The sequence below is a fragment of the Bubalus kerabau genome, chromosome 16 (assembly GCF_029407905.1).
Source record: "Bubalus kerabau isolate K-KA32 ecotype Philippines breed swamp buffalo chromosome 16, PCC_UOA_SB_1v2, whole genome shotgun sequence".
Classification (NCBI taxonomy): Eukaryota; Metazoa; Chordata; class Mammalia; order Artiodactyla; family Bovidae; genus Bubalus; species Bubalus kerabau.
Genome location: NC_073639.1, coordinates 10,098,143 through 10,119,102, shown reverse-complemented (window position 1 = coordinate 10,119,102; position 20,960 = coordinate 10,098,143). Strand labels below are relative to the sequence as shown.

General features: G+C 43.8%; 1 protein-coding gene across 5 annotated transcripts in view; it reads right to left on the bottom strand.

Annotated features, from left to right (window-relative positions):
- GATB (glutamyl-tRNA amidotransferase subunit B) overlaps window positions 1-19,878 on the bottom strand; it is a 119,784-nt gene extending 99,906 nt beyond the window's left edge. For 2 of the 5 annotated variants that reach the window (XR_008703593.1, XR_008703594.1), the window contains exons 1-2: window positions 19,556-19,876; window positions 17,202-17,352 (exon numbers count right to left, since the gene is read on the bottom strand). Coding sequence is in view for 3 of the 5 variants with exons in the window: in XM_055550638.1 (XP_055406613.1) it covers window positions 17,202-17,352; window positions 19,556-19,779 (375 nt within the window). In the remaining 2 variants the exon portion in view is untranslated. Of the gene's footprint in view, window positions 1-17,201; window positions 17,353-19,555 lie in introns of all 5 variants that reach the window. The other 3 variants (XM_055550638.1, XM_055550639.1, XM_055550637.1) reach the window with 3 other exon arrangements.
- Between the last annotated feature and the right edge of the window lie 1,082 nt (window positions 19,879-20,960).

Below are 20,960 nucleotides of genomic sequence, written 5' to 3'. Positions count from 1 at the left end.
CTCCGGGAGTTGGTGATGGACAGGGAGGCCTGGTGTGCTGCGATTCATGGGGTCACAAAGAGTCGGACACGACCGAGTGACTGATCTGATCTGATCGGATCAATTACTTCATCTGTGTCTGTGACAGCAGGGCAGAGAAGATGAGCAGGAAGGTGTACACATCTCCGCTTCAGCTGTGATGAGAAGGGAGGCACAGCTTGGAGGCAGGAGGAAAGAGAGAGAGTCGTTAAAGATGTCTTTCGTGCCCCATTCAAAGTCTTGAATCACCCACCTTCATACCCTGGGCTGCAGTCCCAGCTACATGGTCATGCTCACTTTTCCCTCCTGAAATGTTTCCATCTTAGTAAAGTCTCAGCCCAGACTTAGGTTAAAATGAAGCATAAAAGTCTGTTCTGAAAATTGATTGCCACAACCTGCTCTCAGGCAAACCTGGCGTTCAAATTTATTAACTGTGTGGTCTAGGAACCCCAAGCTAAGAGATAAACATGAAAAAAAGGCTTAGACCTGGGGTATCTGGCAAAAGCCAAAGTACAAGCTCTTTGCAGAGTTGCTCTCAACCCAGCCAGAAGATTCCCTCTAATGAAGTGCTGTCAAACCTGACTTCGTAATCCAAAATTACAAAATACACAGGAACATCATCTACCGTTAGCCAGAATTAGGAGACATGTAAAAAGCAGAACAAGAAATCCCAAGAACCTCATGTAATAGAATTTCTGAACACAGAATAAGTAGATTTAAAATTACCAAAGAAATAAAGAACTGAATACATGATAAAAGAACAAGGTATTTTCAAAAAGATAGGAGAAATTTAAGAGAACAGAATTTCTATAAACGAAAGATACTCAGTGAAATTAACAACAACAAAAAAAACTCAATGGCTGTATTAAAGAACAGAGCATACATAACGGAAATAATTAGTGAACCAGAAGAAAATGTAGAGAAAATTTCCTAGAATAAGCACAGATAGAAGATCCTAAAAGAATATTTCCTTATGGCCACTATCTGCCTAGTGAGATGTACAGCTGGGAGCTGCCCACAGTCAGAGTTGCTCTCAGAGCAGGAGGTCGCCCTAGGGCACTGAATTGGTAGCTTGTTAGGTTAGATCTCCTTTCACCCATTTCTTCTTCTGAAGCAGCACTCTTCCTTTTTCTCTCTCCCCAGATTTAGATCTCTCACCTAGTGGACACTGTAATAAACAGCACATACAATCAGCTTCCCTGATGGCTCAGCGGGTAAAGCATCTGCCTGCAATGCAGGAGACCCCAGTTCAATTCCTGGGTTAGGAAGATCCCCTGGAGAAGGGACAGGCCACCCACTCCAGTATTCCTGGGCTTCCTTTGTGGCTCAGCTGGTAAAGAATCTGCATGCAATGTGGGAGACATGAGTTCAGTCCCTGGGTTGGGAAGACCCCCTGGAGGAGGGAAAGGCTACCCACTCCAGTATTCTGGCCTGGAGAGTTCTATGGACTGTATAGTCCATGGGGTCGCAAAGACTTGGACACGACTGAGCGACTTTCACAATGAGCATCATTGCTGAACAGTCAATGCCTGTGTTTGTGTAGCATGTGGACAGGTATCTAGTAACATTATCATATATACACCTGTTAATGGTGTGCGTGTTCTGAAATATACCATGCCTACATAAATCAGAATTCCAGAAATTATGGTAGAACAGAGACTGAAGGCTGAACACTAACAGACCAGAAACACGAGTTCAAACCTGACTGGGACAAGAAGTAACTGAGTAACTGCCAGGCAGTTCTCTCATCTAAGTTAAAAGGACTGAATGGCGTATTTCTGGGATCTTTTCCTATTCTAATTCTCATACTGTGTACAACATTGAGAAGCTAACTAGTTTCATATTATTCATGTAGTTTATTTTGTAGGACAGGTCTCTACTCAGAGCCTACTCCTACTTACATTAAGAAATGCAGTCATCTAGCTTTCTGGACTGGAGCAGATCAGAATAACCAAGAAGTGAAAAATGGGCAAGAAGGGGTTCCTAGAATCAAATATATTGACAGTAGCTTAACAAAGGAGGTGAGAGGTATATGACTGCATTAACAAGGAAAAAGACTGTACTACGAAGCCTAAAAAGAATGGCTATCTTTAGCCGTTTCCTGATAATGGATCAGATAATTTTACACACCTCAGTAGACCTTGAAGGCACCATTATATTACAAAATATATTGCTGATAACCTTGAGCAATCAAGAAAAGGTTAGCTTATGTTCAGTACACTCTATTTAAAAGCAGAAAAGTAGAAAATGCATTTAGAAAGATTCCCATAAAGAAGTTAAAACATATCAAAAGGGTTTTAGATATCTGGAAAATTCTTTCCTATGGACTCATGCATGTACTCATATGTGTCTGCGATTATACAAAGAAATATTTATTATATACGTGTTCTGTGCAAGGTACAGTCAGGTGCCTTGAAAAAGATCCATGAACTGCTTTTTAGAACCTTAAATCAAACACAGAAATCCTCATAAACAACACACATAAAGGATGTTCAATCAGCTGTGAAATACGTATTGACAGAACACAGAAGCACTGGTTTTCACAGTTAGATTTCCCGTGGGGGATTCTGCGTGCGAGAAGGGCAGCGGGGAGGGAAGGGAGATGGCTGTGAAGGGAAGCTTTCAAGCACCACCGAGAGGGACTTCTGTGAGGGTTGAGAATCCGCCTTGCAGTGCAGAGGATACGATGCAATCCCTGGTCAGGGAACTAAAATCCCACAGGCCACGGAGCAACTAAGCCCCTGTGCCGCAACCACCGAGCCTGCGTGCCACAAGAAAGGGTCCCGCGAGATGCAGCAAAGACCCTGCCTGCTGCAACCGAGATCTGGTGCAGCCAAAAAGAAAAGTAATAAGACATTAATAAAATTAAAAACAGAAACACCGAATGCTGGCAAAGTATCCAAAACAGGAAAGGAGTTAAATGCTTCCCTGCGGGAGGAGAGGCCATGCCGCCCACTGGACGTGAAAGTCCTTCGTTGTCATGGGTCGTCCAAGTCCACGGGGGACATCCAGTTAGTGAGACAGAGGGCAAGTCAGGACCGTCAGAGGGTTCAAGAGCTGAAAGGGAGCCTCTCCACACTTGCGTGCATGAACTCACAGATACACCTCTTTTGCAGAGGGCAAAAGAGGCCACGGGGCAAAACACTGCACCCCTGGAACACTGCCCTGCACAGAGGAAAGAGGGAAAAGTGTAACAATGGCTCAGACAGTGGCAAGATTAGCGTGTGAAAACACAATGTAATTATAAATTCTACAGATTACATTAAAGCAAGTCATTGAAATGGAAAAACATTTTAATAGAAAACTGTCTCATCTTGTCTTCTTAGTCAAATAACCAACCATCATTTAAGTGTGAATGGACAGAGAAGCAAATAGAGATCTGATTATAAATGTATGAATTTAAACACTTTTTTCCGAATGCTGCTTTCTTGCATTTCTATTCCATTTAGAAGTTTTGAAGTAAAAAATGTTTATAATTACACTTTGAATTAAGAGTCAGAAAAGTGCTTAAGCCTAATGCTCACTAGAACTAGCTAAGTATTTCTAAGTCTATTAGGCCCTTTAAAACAAAAGTTATTACCAATATCTGCTATGTTCAGAGAGCTAGGATATTGCAGATTTACCCAGATAATACATCTTCCATAAGAAATTTAAAAAATAAACTAATGTTAAAAAGGCATTCATATTATCATTTCTTAAAGGGGCAGGATCCCTTTCAGAGTGATCTGCATACACGTTCAAGACGGAATCACCAGATTAAGGCATGATAACCACATTGTCTGTTAGACCCCAGAAGGCAGCATCACATCAGATCTTCCCTCTTCATTCCCCTTCTGCTTGCTAATCGTAAGTAACATTCTTGTGAATAAAAGAAAGTTTTGTAAAATGGGGTAAACAATATTCCAGTTCCAGTTTTCATGCCATAGCTACCATCCCCAGTGTTTTTTCAGAGAGCAAAATCCTGATCCTGAAAAAAGCGGAGCCTGTTCTTGCAGGCTTCCATAGCCCTTTCCCCAGTTCTAGAAGCAAGAGACAGAGTTACTAGGAGGTTCCATGCTGTGCACACCTAAGCACTTTCAAACAAGCAAACCAAGATCAGAGTTATTAGTTAGAAATTTTTTTAATGAAATTGACCAGCTCTGTTTATCAATGTGTTAGATGTCCTGGCCTCTCATCAGTGGAATGCCGCTCAGCCTGGTAAGCAGCAGCAGGTACCTCCTGGCCCCAGTCACCCAGCAGCCGGCACTAGCAAAGCAACAACATTCTCTTTGCTTTGCCTTCTCCTGCTTGGGGATCGACACCACGAGGGGGCGAGCACATCAAACAACAAAGTGAGCATGTGAGCACACGCGCGCGTGCATGCGCTTGTGGTGTGCACAGGCATATATTTCAAGCACACTTGATGGTTTGCTGAAATCCCGCCATTGCTGGAAACATTAGCAAATTATGAAAGAAACAGAGCTGTAAATCTCTAGACATTTTATCAAACATATATTTCCTTTCCTATTTTTCTTCCCATTTTCATCTCACATACAAAATATTATGAGAGTTGGAATGACATTGATAAATAGGAAATAACTGACTCGAAGAAATAACCTAAGATTCTGTCTATAATTCTATACACAAAGAATGATTTAATAAATTAAGGAAAATTCTGTATCACAGTAAGGGGTTTTACTAGGTCAAGGTAATGAATGAAGCTGAATGCTGGCTAATAAAAACAAAGAATGCTGTTTTTAGCTTAGTTGTAATCCTGCCTACCAGCAGGAAAATAGGCCGAGTGACCTTTCCAGTCTGAAGATTTATGATGGGATTCCACATAATTCTAAAACTAAAGGTAAAATGAGAAGATAAAAATGCCTGGAGTCCTAAGAAACATTCAGAGGAAGGGTCACTAATCAGAATGGCAGGCGGGGAGGAGGCTGTAACCGCTGCAAAGACAGCAGCCTAAGTGAGGCAGAGCCAGCGGGACAGACACGCTGGGCGGGGCGGGGAGCGGAGACGGGGACGAGAACAAGTGTTGTGTCTGCACACACAGACACGTACACAGAGGAATGTGTCAATACACACACTCAAGCTCAAAAGCAAGAAGGAAAGCCCCTGGGGTCCCCATCACCCAGGGGTAGCTGCACGAGGCAGAAGGGCAATGGTATGAATTTGGAAGTCGGATTACGGTGCTTCAATCTGACTTCTCCAGTCAGTCAGTCAGTTCAGTCGCCTCAGACGTGTCCGACTCTTTGCAACCCCATGAACTGCAGCACGCCAGGCCTCCCTGTCCATCACCAACTCCCGGAGTTCACGCAAACTCATGTCCATTGAGTCAGTGATGCCATCCAGCCATCTCTTCCTCTGTCGTCTCCTCCTCCTCCTGCTTCAATCTTTCCCAGCATCAGGGTCTTTTCCAATGAGTCAGTTCTTCACATCAGGTGGCCAAAGTATTAGAGTTTCAGCTTCAGCATCACTCCATCCAACGAATATTCACGACTGATTTCCTTTAGGATGAACCGGTTGGATCTTCCTGCAGTCCAAGGGACTCTCAAGAGTCTTCTCCAACACCACAGTTCAAAAGCATCAATTCTTGTGCTCAGCTTTCTTTATAGTCCAACTCTTACATCCATACATGACCAATGGAAAAACCATAGCTTTGACTAGACGTACTTTTGCTGGTAAAGTAATGTCTCTGCTTTTTAATAAGCTGTCTAGGTTGGTCATAACTTTTCTTCCAAGGAGCAAGCATCCTTTAATTTCATGGCTGCAGTCACCATCTGCAGTGATTCTGAAGCCCAAAAAATAAAGTCAGCCACTGTCTTCACTGTTTCACCATCTATTTGCCATGATTTGATGGGACCAGATGCCACAATCTTAGTTTTTTCAAAGTTGAGTTTTAAGCCAACTTTTTCACTCTCCTCTTTCACTTTCATTAAGAGGCTCTTTAGTTCTTCTTTGCTTTCTGCCATAAAGGTGGTGTTATCTGCATATCTGAGGTTATTGATATTTCTCCCGGCAATCTTGATTCCAGTGTGTGCTTCATCCAGTCCAGCATTTCTCATGATAAACTCTGCATATAAGTTAAATAAGCAGGGTGAAAATATACAGCCTTGACATACTCCTTTCCAAGTAGACTCAAGGGATTAGACTTGATAGACAGACTGCCTGAAGCACTATGGACGGAAGTTCGTGACATTGTACAGGAGACAGGGATCAAGACCATCCCCATGGAAAAGAAATGCAAAAAGGCAAAATGGTTATCTGAGGAGGCCTTACAAATAGCTGTGAAAAGAAGAGAAGCGAAAAGCAAAGGAGCAAAGGAAAGATATATTCATTAGAATGCAGAGTTCCAAAGAATAGCAAGAAGAGGTAAGAAAGTCTTCCTCAATGATCAGTGCAAAGGAATAGAGGAAAACAACAGAATGGGAAAGACTAGAGATCTCTTCAAGAAAATTAGAGATACCAAGGGAACATTTCATGCAAAGATGGGCTCAATAAAGGACAGAAATGGTATGGACCTAACAGAAGCAGAAGATATTAAGAAGAGGTGGCAAGAATACACAGAACAACTGTACAAAAAAGATCTTCACAACCCAGATAATCATGATGGTGTGATCACTCACCTAGAGCCAGACCTGGAACATGAAGTCAAGTGGGCCTTAGGAAGTATCAATATGAACAAAGCTAGTGGAGGTGATGGAAGTCTAGTTGAGCTCTTTCAAATCCTCAACGATGATGCTGTGAAATTGCTGCACTCAATATCCCAGCAAATTTGGAAAACTCAGCAGTGGCCACAGGACTGGAAAAGGTCAGTTTTCATTCCAATCCCAAAGAAAGGCAATGCCAAAGAATGCTCAAACTACCGCACAATTGCACTCATCTCACACATGAGTAAAGTAATGCTCAAAATTCTCCAAGCCAGGCTTCAGCAATACATGAACTGTGAACTTCCAGATGTCCAAGCTGGATTTAGAAAAGGCAGAGGAACCAGAGATCAAATAGCCAACATCTGTTGGATCATGGAAAAAGCAAGAGAGTTCCAAAAAAACATCTATTTCTGCTTTATTGACTATGCCAAAGCCTTTGACTGTGTGGATCACAACAAAGTGTGGAAAATTCTGAAAGAGATGGGAATATCAGACCACCTCACCTGCCTCTTGAGAAATCTGTATGCAATTCAAGAAGTTACAGTTAGAACTGGACATGGAACAACAGACTGACTTCTCCACTTACTACCTAACTGGGATATTGACAGAAACTGCCCCAAGGGGTTGACAAGGTTAAAACAAGTACACACACATAAAGAAAGCACTCGGGAAATGTGAGTGGACCTTATTACCGCTAACCTTGTTAACCAGGCTGAAGAGATACCAGATGCTGGCGATTTCAAGCACCTAAGGCAAAGAAGTCAAGGCTGGGATTCCACTGGGGCAGGGAGCTGACAGGAGCCACGAAATCCTGGTCCAGCCAGAAAATCTCGTGCCACCAAATGAGGGGTTCACATGGAAGAGGCAACCACCTCAGGCCTCGGGTGAAAAGACAGTCTTGAGCAATGAGAGCCCCTGGCCCTGTGCCGGCATAGACGTGGGGCTTGAAGGGCTCATCGCCCCGGCAGTGTGGCAGGTGGGGGCCCAAAAACGAATGGAGAAACCATCCCTTAAGCCCAAAGGAGGCCAGCAGAGCCACTGTGAGTCCCGCCAGTGACGCAGCCCCAGTCCTGGGCTGAGGCTGTAAGCGGAGAAATCACACAGAGCACCGAGCAGGACAAATAAAAACACTTCCATTCCTGGACGCATCCTGGCCAGAGCCATCAGAGAGGGATCACGAAAAGGAGCAGACTTCTCGCAGGAACGAATGCCTGACGACAAGGAAATCGAGTCTTCTGGGTGCTGAGCAGACAGACCTGTCAGCTTGGGATTCTCTACTGTCACTCAAGAGCCAGGGAGAAACAGGAATGATGGGAGGCACAGACAAGCTGAAAGAGCATCTCACCCACAAACCCCAAATCCAAACACACTAACACAGGCAGGAAAGAGCACCGACGAGGAGCGTGAGATCCAAGAGACAGTGTTAGCTAGAGAAGGAGAAATCAGAAGGGAGCTGGGAACGTCCCTCAGTCGTGTCCTACTCTTTGTGATCTCGTGGACTGTAGCCTGCCAGGCTCCTCAGTCCATGGGATTCTCCAGGCAAGAATACTGGAGTGGGTTGCCATTTCCTTCTCCAGGGGATCTTCCCAACTCAGGGATCGAATCCGGGTCTCCTGCGCTGCAGGCAGATTCTTTACTGTCTGAGCCACCAGGGAAGCCTCCCAAGCTTCCGCAACCCACCCCGAAAGTTGCCTCCAGTCATGACTGGAGGGCTACCTTCCCTGAGGCTGCAGGGCAAGAGCTGTCTTCTTCAGCTCCAGGGACAGCCCCCGCTTTCTCAGGAACCCAATTCTATCAATGACTCTCTCCCCGATACGTCACTCCTTTAAATCTAAGTTTCAACTGTTTAACAAAATATTACGTGAATGTATAAATTTCCTTATAACTTACAAGGAAAATCAGCAGTTCCTGCCACCCACCCGCACCCCCCGACAGTCCTGAACCACCTTCAGATCTCTGAGCTGTCGTGTCTGGTATTTATCTTCCTATTTTTAAGTAATAAGCTGTGCCAGGGGACCTTGGGACAAGGCATCACTTTCTGGGCATGGCTCTTGGCCATTTGCCGCGAGACAATCCTGCCTTAACCTGGGAAGAAGACAGATTTGATGAACTGTCCCCATAACCCAACATGGTTGTTTTTGGAATATGAAGCCACTAGACTTTGGCCCATGCCATTCCCAAGAGATAATTTATGTAAATTACAAGGTGAGATGTTTTGCAACACTTTTATATCTTACTCTGTCCCATGGAATTTACCCATGCTTATCACTTATCCATTTAAGACCAAAATAAGCCACCCCTAAGTGCAAGCCCATGATGACCTGAATGGCATTCAAGTGGAAAGCCAGGTTGGTAGTCAGCAGGTCACCCCACCCGTGGGGAAGTAGGGACACCTCCATGTGCTTGAGCCTGGGCGTGAAGGGTCTAGAACGTGAACGAGCCTTTCCCCGTAATAGGGAGTAATAGGGAATGGGTGGGGTGCGGTCACTGTTTCAACTTCAGGGGAAAAAAAGAGAAAATTTCACCATCAGAAGGCCGAGAAATCAGCAGAGGTAATATCTGATTATTTTACTTAATATTATCTTGATACAAAAACCTTGCTGAAAAACTTTTTACCTCATAATCCATCCGTCTCTTGGGAGCTCTAAATCTTTCATTCATTGCCTTATTTAAAAAAACAAAAAGCCAAAAGAAATAACAACAGCCAACTAAACAAAAACAAAAACCAATCAATCAAGTTAGGGCCTGAAAAGGAGAAAGAGGCTGCTCCTAACGATGGCTCCAAAATATTCCTAAAGCATACATAGCCTTAGGTTACTTTTTTTCTTACTTTATCAATTTAGGACATGACTTCCGATTATGGTAGATAACAATTTAGTTCTTTGACTTGCCAATATCCCAATTACATCACAGGTTTTGTTAAATGAATGGTTGGTGTTTGTTATTATCATGTAAATATGTGTCTGCTGAGCTGCTCAGTACATTCCAATCACGTTTCCTTTCTTGAATGTTTTGCTTCTTCTTGGAGTTTGTAGGCTTTTCATTTTATTGCCTATTCTGATTATTTTCTAAGACTCCAGTTTCTCAGACTCACAGACATAGAGAACAGACTTGTAGTTGCCAAGGCGGGGCAAGGTGGAGGAGAAATAGGCTGGCAATTTGGGATTCAGTTCAGTCGCTCAGTCGTGTCCGACTCTTTGCGACCGCATCAACCGCAGCACGCCAGGCCTCCCTGTCCATCACCAACTCCCAGAGTTCACTCAAACTTACGTCCATCGAGTCGGTGATGCAGCAGATACAAACTATTACATATAGAATGGATGAACAAGGTCTTCCCAGGTGGCACTTGGTGGTAAAGAACCCACCTGCCAATGCAGGAGACATAAGAGACTCAGGTTTGATCCCTGGGTCAGGAAGATCCCCTGGAGGAGGGCATGGCAATCCACTCCAGTATTCTGGCCTGGAGAATGCCATGGACAGAGGACCCTGGTGACCTACAGTCCATAGGGTTGCAAAGAGTTGGACATGACTGAAGTGACTTAGCACATGCACACACATACACTTTATAGACAGGGAACTATACTCAAAATCCTATGATAAACTATAATGGAAAGGAATATGAAAAAGAACGTGTGTGTGTGTGTGTGTGTGTGTGTGTGTGTATATATATACACACACACATAGAACTGGGTCCCTTTGCTGTAGAGTAGAAATTAACACAACATTGTAAATCAACTACAAGTCAATAAAATCAATGAAAGACTCTGGTTTCCTTGTAAAAATCTCTTATCTACACAGCATTAGATACCTGCTGTTCCCTCCGCCCTCCCTTTCTTTCTGGAAGCCTCTCTGTTCCACAGCCGTCCCCTCCTCTCCTGCTAGGCTCTCTAGGTGTCTAGTACAGCCAGCAAGCCAGAACCTCTCCATGCCTCCAGCAGGTTCCTTTTTATTGGAAAGATGATTTGTCGAGAACCTGCCTGTCTGAAAATATAATTATTCTACGGCTACACTTGATTTGTAGTGGTGGACACAGAATTCCAGGTTAGAATGACTTTTTCCCTACGATTTTAAAAGGCACTATTTAATCCATCATCTTCCAGCTCTAAGTGCTGCTTTGAGAAGTCCAACAGGACTGATTCCCAGGCCTTTGCTCTTAGTTCTAGTCTCTTCTCTTTTGGAGTCGTTGTCAGATTTTTTAAAATTGGAGGATAACTGCTTTACAATGTTGTGTTGGTCTCTGCCTTACAACAGCTGAAATCAGTCATATGTACATGTATCTCCCCTCCCTCCCACCCCACCACGCTAGCTGGTCGCAGAGTGCCAGGCTGGGCTCCCTGTGTTACACAGCAGCTTCCCGTCAGTCATCCGTTTTCACTGGTGTTGTGTTCCCTTGGTTCCTGATGGCAGGCCTGCCCTGGGAGGCTATTTTTATTCCTTGTATTGGGTCACTGGCAGGCCCTTCTGATTTGGAGACTCGTGTCCTGCAGTTCTGAGAGATTCATCTGTGTCATCTGTTTGACAATTTTCTCTTGTCTACTTCCCCTCTTTTGGAACTCCTATTAATCAGAGGTTGGACGTCCTGGATTGATTTTCTCAATTTCCTATTTTTTCCCCCCTACTGTCCAATTCATTGTATGTGTGTTACTCTTTCTGAAAGATCTGATTTTATATTCTGACTCTTCTGGACTTTTTTTTTTCCATCCTAATTTTAAAGCTTCTGTTCTGATTGTTTATTTTAACAAGGTGGTATCATATTCCTGTTTCAAAGATACAGCTACCTTCTCTTATCTTTCTGAGGATATTTATAAAAGCTTTTAAAGTATTTTTACCCTATGCATTATCTGTTGCCTCTGATTTTGTTCAGTTTTCCTTTTATTTTGGGCCCTGTCTGCTACGTTGGAGAATTTCTTCAAATGTCTGGTGATCTGGGGCTGTCAATTTCTATTTTAAAGTAAGGTACCAAAATGCTGATTAAAAGTTCTATGTAAATATCCAGGCCTTGTTGATTGGTGGCCTCACACTAGGACAATCAGTGAGGTGGCTGGGGAGGTTTTCTTTTTTACTGTTGTTGTTCAGTCCCTCAGTCATGTCTGTCTCTTTGTGACCTCGTGGCCTGCAGCACACCAGGCTTCCCTGTCCTTCACCATCTCCCAGAGCTTGCTCAGACTCATGTCCACTGAGTCAGTGATGGGCTTTTTTTAACTGAGATTCCCCCTAAATGTCAAGTTCTGTCAGGTTCCTGTGGATTGCTGCTTAAGGAGCGGGGGGCGAGAAAGAGGAGAGATGGTCATGCTGGAAAGGGCGCGGGCAGAGTGCGGACGGTCTGACCCCAGAGCCTGGATCTCTGGGGGAGTGTGTCAGCAGCTGAATTTCCCCCCAGACTGCACATCCCTGTGGGGCTAGAGCAGCTGTAAAGGGCAGGGAGAGGACCTCAGGTCTAACTGCTCTGAATCTAGACGATGAATTAACCCCTCTGTCTTCACCTGCCCCTGGCCCTCCACAATACCTGCAGATCTCACATTGGGACCCTTCTTGGGGCTGCCCAGGGCACACAGCTCCTTCCTGACCAGTGCTCTTTCTGCAGGCTTTCTGTCCCTCTCCTGGCTCACACTTAACTCCCTTCTGCTAAGTCAGGCCCTCCTGCATCCACCTTCTCTCCTGCAATCTGGTCTCCTCTCCCATTCTCTCACAGGTTGACAACATTTGAATTCTTTGGCTGTCATTTCTGTGGGGTTTCTTTGGGGCTGGGAGACAGGCAGATTAACATGTATATGTTCAACTTGCCACATTAATCAAAAACCTCTTTAATTGCCCCTTTGTCATTGGCTCCTCATCAGCATCAAAAAGTGTTTTGTTGCAGTATTTTGTATTTTATTGCAGTAAAAATACTTAACATGAGATCTACCTTCTTAACATATTTTTAAGGGGATGTTACCTTACTGTTGACTATAATTCATCATCATTAAAACCATCTCAAGTTTCTCCAACATTAAGGAAACTGAGAAGTTTTTTTTTTAATTAAACCTTTTATTTTATTTGGGAGCATAGCCAATTAACAATGCTGTTGACAGTTTCAGGCGGACAGTGAAGGGACTCGGCCATACATATACATGCATCTATTCTTCCCCCAACCCCGCTCCCATCCAGGCTGCCACGTAACACTGAGCAGACTGCACTGTGCTATACAGTAGATCTTTGTTGGTTGTCCATTTTAAATATAGTGTGTATACATAAATTCCAAACTCCCTAACTATCCCTTTCCCTATCTTTTTTAAAAAATCACCTCTCTGTATTTATTTATCTGGCCAACTAGATCAAACCCAGGCCTTGGCAGTGAGAGCTCAACGGTCCTAACCACTGAACTACTGAGGAATTCCACTCCCTTTTTTAAATACAATAATATCATCAGTGGGAAGTCATGTTTTTTGGTCTCCTTTCTTTTTGCCACACTGCACAGCTCGCGGGATCTTCGTTTCCTGGCCAGAGATCAAACCCAGGCGCTGGCAGTGGCAGCGCTGAGCCCCACCACCGCACCACCAGGGAATCCTCTCCCGCATCCTCTTTCCCTCCTGAGCCAAACTTCTTGGAATAGCTGCTCAGCTCTCACCTCTCCCTCAACACCCCTGAGCTTATCTTCCGTCACCTTCCTCCTACCCCCATCAATGTACTGGAGCCATTCTTGCAAAGGATACCCCATTAATAGCCAATGGCCCCTGCCCAGGCCTCACCTCACTTGACTCTTAGTAAGTCTGACACTGTATATACTGACTCCTTTTCAGAACGCTCCATCCCTTGGAGCTTTTGACCCTGGACCTCTCTGCAGTGGGATGCACACTGCTTAGCGAAGCTTGTGTGGTACAGACTACGCTTTCCACGCCAGCTTCACCTCTTGCCACGCCATATTCAAGTTCTAGGCTACAATGCATGTGTGTGTGCATGCGTGCTAAGTCACTTCAGTAGTGTGCAACTCCGTGTGACCCCATGGACTGCTAGGATTCTCTGTCCGTAGATTCTCCAGGCAAGGATACTGGAGTGGGTGGCCATGTTCTTCTCCAGGGCTACAACGAATCAGATTTCTTTCAGCTTCTAGATCAAGCCATGTCCTGTTTTTCTTCTGGTCTCTGTACTTCCCATTCACTTTTATCTGGCCAAATTCTGCCAATTCCTCATGTCTGTGTTAAATGTCTCTCCTTGTATTCCCGCTACCAGCAAGTTCACTGAACGGTACTGCGACTGCCTGCTCACGTGTCAAGCTCACGAGGATGAAACTCTCCTCTATCCTTTACCTTCTTCAAAGCTTGTGTCACTAGAGATTCCACGATGGCTAGTGCATGGGAGGCATCCAATAAATGTCAGTTGAGCGAATGAATAAAGACACAATCGCGAGAGGGGAAGCATCACATACCTACCGAAAGACACTTTCTTGTATTTTCTCTGTAATGGGCCAGCAGCAAATGAATTTGGTCTACAGAAAAAGACTTGACACTCTAACCTAAATTCTTTCGGCTGCCCTTTCTTCCTATCCAGTCAGCGTATCTGACAAATGGTCACCATTTTTGGTGCAAAAATCACCAAATGCAGTCAGACTATCAGAGCATCAATAAACCAGCTCCACAGGCTTACCAAAGGCCAACTGTCTCAATGTTTCAGTGTATTTAAAACTTCTATATAGATACACCGCTGGGTTTTGAAGTGCTGTGAGAGTGACAACATCTTATTCTGGTAGTTCTGGTATAACCTGGGTCACATACTAAAACATGTCTTTTAAAAGACAGAAGCATTTCTGAAAAAGAGGCAGATGAGCTCTGTTGAGAGAATCCATTAGGCTGCTCAAACCATGAGTGTGGTAGACTCCAAAAAAGGAAAAATAAATCCCAGCTCAAGCAAACTGGATTTCTAGCCTTCAACTGTCATTTAATAACTGTAAGTCAAGCTCTCAACACCTCAATGTCCCAAACACCTTCACCGTCACGCTGATAATGCTTATACCTGGGAAAGTATCTTCTTCTGTAGGGCACGATGAGACATCTTTCAGGGCATGCTGACATTTAGTTACTTTGAATTGTCTCTAACATTTGACCACATTTAGCCTGGAGAATTACATGGACTGAGGAGTCTGGCAGACTACAGTCAAAAGGTCACAAAGAGTTGGACACAACTGAAGAGACTTAGCACACACACAGCCACAACTACAGAAAACCTGCTTAGCTGCAAAGAGATGTTAAAGCTATGACCAACCTAGACAGCATATTGAAAAGCAGAGACATTACTTTGTCAACAAAGGTCTCTCTAGTCAAGGCTATGGTTTTTCCAGTGGTCATGTATGGATGTGAGAGTTGGACTGTGAAGAAAGCTGAGTGCCGAAGAATTGATGCTTTTGAACTGTGGTGTTGGAGAAGACTCTTGAGAGTCCCTTGGACCGCAAGGAGATCCCCAGTCCATTGTAAAGGAGATGAGTCCTGAGTGTTCACTGGAAGGACTGATGCTGAAGCTGAAACTCCAATACTTTGGCCACCTGATGTGAAGAGCTGACTCATTTGAAAAGACCCTGACGCTGGTAAAGACTGAGGGCAGGAGAAGAGGACGACAGAGGATGAGATGGATGGATGGCATCACCAACACAATGGACATGGGTTTGGGTGAACTCTGGGAGTTGGTGATGGACAGGGAGGCCTGGTGATGGACAGGGAGGCCTGGCATGCTGCGGTTCATGGGGTTGTAAAGAGTCGGACACGACTGAGTGACTGAACTGAACTGATGCTACATTCCCAGCTGGAAAAACCTAGAAAGAACTCTGCAGTTAAGTCTAGTCTCTTGATAATGAACCACCATGTGGGAAAAAAAAATTCTGAGCTTAGAAGGAAGAAAGGAAAGGTGTAGTGATGAATTGTTTGTCTATATAGATATTTATTTCTACTATATTTGACTCTGTGCCCGCAAAGAGAATTTATACATTTATAACTGAAAAATGTAAACTATAACTCTTCACAAACAAAAACAATCTCTCCATAAACAGATGCTCTAAGGCAGAGGAAGGGAGTGAGAAAAGAGGGTACGACACTCCTGTGCTTGTCTTCTCCCAGAAAGACCCAACAGCAATTCAAAGACGACCCTACACAGGGTTTCAGAGAAGGTGATGGCACCCCACTCCAGTGCTCTTGCCTGGAGAATCCCACGGACGGAGGAGTCTGGAGGGCTGCAGTCCATGGGGTCACTAAAAGTCGGACACGACTGAGAGACTTCACTTTCACTTTTCACTTTCATGCGCTGGAGAAGGAAATGGCAACCCACTCCAGTATTCTTGCCTGGAGAATCCCAGGGACGGCGGAGCCTGGTGGGGTGCCGTCTATGGGGTCACAGAGTCGGACACGACTGAAGCGACTTAGCAGCAGCAGCAGCTAGATATGGTTTACAAGCATAGGGGTGGTCCAGGACTAAGTGCAAGTAAGGAACTATTCCAAGACACACACGCTGCCCCAGGACAACCAAAACCCTGAGTACAGCAGGTACACTGGAGCAGCTGCCCATGACCTTCTCTGGGCCATGACTTTGGGAAAAGTAAACTTCTGCCCCTGCACTCCTGCCAGAGTTCGGTTTAACCAGTTTTCATGTGTATTTAAATGTTAGAGAGCATGGAATTCACTCAGGACAACCACTCCCTGCTCCCATCACCATCAGATACACTTTCCCTGAAAGGCTGGCAGGAAACCCCACATCCAGCTGATAATGCGTGTCCTGGACAGACTATGAGCCAAGTATTAACCCAAATATTCACACTGTTCCTTCCATCCTTTTCTTCAAAAATTAAACCACCTATATGGAAATACATGTTAAAAATCTTGCTGATGAGTACCCTGGACCCAGTCATTCCTTGGGTTTTAGTGAAAAGGAGCAGACAGATCAGTGATTAACTCAAAGCATCATATGGTTGACTTTTTCTGTGTTACTGAGCCCTTCTTAACTTTCAAAACCACAATCATTATGAACCTTACACTGTAACATCACGTGACATATGCTGCTTCCATTGGCCAGACTTCTCCTCCTTCCCCAGGTACCTGCCTGACTCCGACCTGGCTTCTCAGCTAGCTGGGACACCACCTCCCCCAACGACCTTTCCTTAACGAACCACACCCCTTCCCTAATTTCTCACAACAGTCCTCATACTGAATTAGGTATCCCTCCTCGGGGATCCAAAGCTAAACTGTGCTTATGACCTTCACAGGAATAACCACACAGTACTCACACAGGACACATCTCCCCAACGCGCCTTTGAACTTCTCAAAGACAAAAATAGTTGCTCATCTTTCTATTTCAGTTCATAGCACAGACATTCTAGTATTCAGCAGACATTCTAAACTGTGTGTGAGATGAGTGCATGAATGTATGAACAAACGGATGACGTTTACGCTTAGAATTCAGAGAGGAGTCTTTAGAAAACATTTAGTCCATCCCACTTCATTCAAAGTTTCCTAAACAAGTATTTCCTAAGAGTTATCAGTGAAGGATGACCATTTTGCAAATGAAAACAGCATTAAATAAAAACCTTACCGGCAAAGTTCCAGGTAGAGATGCATCAAAAAAAGATACCAAAGAATTGGGAGGAGCTGCAAAGCAGACTTGAGATCCAGAAAAGAGTTTGGAGTTGGAGGCAATCTGGGCATGAATTTCCAATCCTACCACCGCAGCCCATTCATGTTCACTAAGGAGGAGAACATAATGATTAAGAAGTCATTAGGTTCGATCTATTACCATGAGTGAGTTTCTATGAGCTTAACCTGCAAATGTTACTAATACTTCCTACTTGTGCTTTTAACTTATTAAAACTGTATATTCTACTTTAAAAAATGTGTTACATTGTATTGGGTGACTAAATTAAAAGCAATGCAAAATGAACACCAAGAAGACTGGCAAAGCAAGATTCATTTATAGCATGGCATAAGAAGAGTTCACTGTGCAAACCAGGTAACAGAAAGGAACGATATGGCATCTGAAAACAATTGAGAAATGGTTATCAGGTGGAGACTGCTTGGCTGACTTGAATGAGAAGCACCATTTTCTAAATTAACTGTCCTTTGTCAGTTAATCAGTACATAGAGAAAGCTGATTTTGTGAACATTTTTAGAATTAATGGAAACAGGATTTTACTACTAGAGAATTAATGGTAAATAAATAGTTGTACATCTCATTATTTAAAAAGGAAGGGAAATTATCAGTCATGTTTTGAATTCATTTTCTAACAATGGTTTGCAAGTAAAGTAACCATGGTGATACAGATAAAATGGATTACTACTAAATGATGATCTTCGGAATTCTGCACAAAGGAAAACATTAAATCATCACAAGTGGCTTTTTTTTTTTTCCCTGGTTCCCCAAATCACTTTAAATTCCAGACATTTAGTGTCAGGTTCCTTTACATGTTTTAAACTTAAATTGCTACCAAACCCAAGAAGCTGCAATAGTGCAGTTTAAATGCTACAATAATCTCTTATCTGGTCACTCCTACTCTGCTGGGTCTGTATGAACATCCCATACACAGGTCTCCCTAGGTTCATCTAAGTGTGCTTATTCCATGGGTTATTATCAACCCCATGTATCCTGGGCAATCTGCAGATGGTCTGGTATACACATGCGCTCTCCATATTCTGTCTGTTCCTATTCTGCTCTTCTCTCAAGCAATTTTCTCTATTATCAAAATTTTTATTTACATGCATTTGGTTTTGTTTCAATCATTTCAACACATGAAGTTCTGTATTTATAGTACTGGTGAATTCCTTATTTTTAAGGAATTTTAAAGCTTGCAATCACAAACTATAATTGAGAGGAATTAAACTAAGAAGTCATCAGAAATCTGCATTCACTAAAACCTTACTCAATGTTTTTTTGCAGTTTCATTACATAAGCGAAAAAACTTTTCATTCACTTTTCACAGTGAAACAACCTAATTTAATGAAAAGAACAGAACCAGTGCTTCTGGACATTTTCCCCTCTGTTAAAAAAGAAAAGCAAAAATAACAGCAACCTAACTATCTCAAAGGAAAAAATGAATATTTGACACATGCCTTATGTTTCTGCACTTAAAAAGAAATCATTTAGGTCTTATATAGTGAAATATAAGCAGCTGTTCAGAGGACATTGAGCAAAATAACCAACAGTCTCTACACAACCAAAGGGAAGATCTCATACCGGCTGCATCTTCCTAGGTCTACACACACACACACACGTTCAACGTGAAAGGCCTCCACAGATAGGTGGTGTTTTCTAACTCTAAGCCACCCATCCAGAACTTGTAGGTAAAGGCTCCTTTTTACTATTAAAACACTGCTGGCCCGTAGTTGTGCTAAATACATGTCAGCTAAATAAGATCCCACTTCTATTGATACCGGGCTGACTACTAGTTAAGGTGACTGAACCACTCTTCTGTCTGTGAAGCATTTAAAAAAACATTTGCTATTTTACACTCTCAAATTACCCAAATAAGGCTATCTGAAGACAGTGGTTTACATGTGGGGTAGGGACTGATAAGACAGCCAGTTTCCTGTCTTTATTTAGGTTTCAGGGCTGCAACATACAGCCCAACACGTTCCCGCCCACCAAAACGTCCAGACCTAAGGCTGGGCTTTAAATTGAAATTGCTCAGTCGTGTCCGACTCTTTGCGACCCCATGGACTGCAGCCCACCAGGCTCCTCTATCCATGGGATTCTCCAGGCAAGAATACTGGAGGGGGTTGCCATTTCCTTCTCCAGGGGATCTTCCCGCCCCAGGGATCGAACCCGGGACTCCCGCATTGTAGGCAGACGGTTCACCGTGTGAGCCACCAAGGAAGTCTGTAGTGGCCATCATCTCCCAAGTTCCGCAGTTCTACCTCAACTTAAGTGGGCAATACTGGTATGAAATAGTATACCCTTTTCTCGGCTTCTGGGCTGTGATGTGGGGCTGCTGAGCCACTGAGCTCTGCCCTCTTTTCCCGTTGGACGTGGACCCAGTCGGAGGCCCTCTTCTGTGGCAAGAACCGCAGCCAACCCGGGCGAAAGCAAAACGCCTTCCAGGACAGCACCAGCGCAACATGGGCGCCGCCATTGTCTCTCCCGAGTCCTGGTCAGGTGACACAGCCTCCCTCTGCTGCATGGCTCTCTGGGAAACGTAGTTCTAAGAAATTAGATAAACCACCCTAGACTCGGACCGGAACACTACTATTACCAGAGAGCATTGCGACCGGAAGGCTTCGGGAACCGGGCGAAGAGGGGGAGGGAAGCAGAAATAGCCGGGAGAATGGGAGGGTTTCTGGGTCGGAAGGTGTGACTCCTCCTAGCGGGGAGTTGGGGAGGTTTGTAGCTGTAAGCACGTGTGAGAGAGAGCAGGCGGTGCCAGAGATCGAAAGCTGAGAAACCTGGCTGGGATTTTATATACCAGTTAACCTGTCGGGTTGCAGTAAATGACCTTGACATCTCCGTAAAGACTTTCTGAACCGCCTAACTCAGTTCTTTTTTCTGCTTCCTTTTCCACTTCAGACACCAGTGTATGCATAACTGCAAGAAATAATTATTTGCATGCCAATATGCTCGGCATGATTCTTAGACACGGGGGATTCAGCAATGATCAAGGCAGATAAAGCCACTATGTTCACGGAACTTACGTTCTTGGTAGACTAGACATACAGATAAGTTAAAAATAGGATGCTTTCACATAGACCATAAGGACAATATTTCAGCAGAGGTTCTTGGGAGATAGACAGACCTAGATTGAAACCTCAGGAACATTAAAAATTTTTCTTTTTAATCTTGGCCAGTGTTTGAAAATACTTTCCTTACGGAAGCCTTGATAGCAGATACCATCATCCCAGTGGACTTCTTTTTTTTTTTTTTTTCCTTCTTCAAAATGCATCCCCTTCTTGAAACGCCTACTGATTTCTTGTATTTGAACATACAGTTTAGAATAGCTATTTCACCATTCTCTGTTAGATCACCCTATATTAATACTCCATATAGTGCTCGTGACTATCTGATGTTTATCTTCCATCTCCACAAGCTCCTTGAGAATGGGAAATTGGTCTGCCTTATTCAACACAGTATTACCAAAGTAAAAAGTAGGTCTCTCAGAAATGCTTGTTGATTGAAGGAGTGGTGTGTGAAGAATGCATTTGACAAAAGAATGGAGTACATGCCCTTCAGAGTAGTAGTTGTGTGGGAAGGAGATGATGAAATAGTGTGATGGAGGAGGCAGAGAGAAATTGACCTCTGTGAGATAGATTAGGAAAATAAGATTGGAGGACTTGGTATTGGATTAAATATAATGGTGGAAGCCTAGGG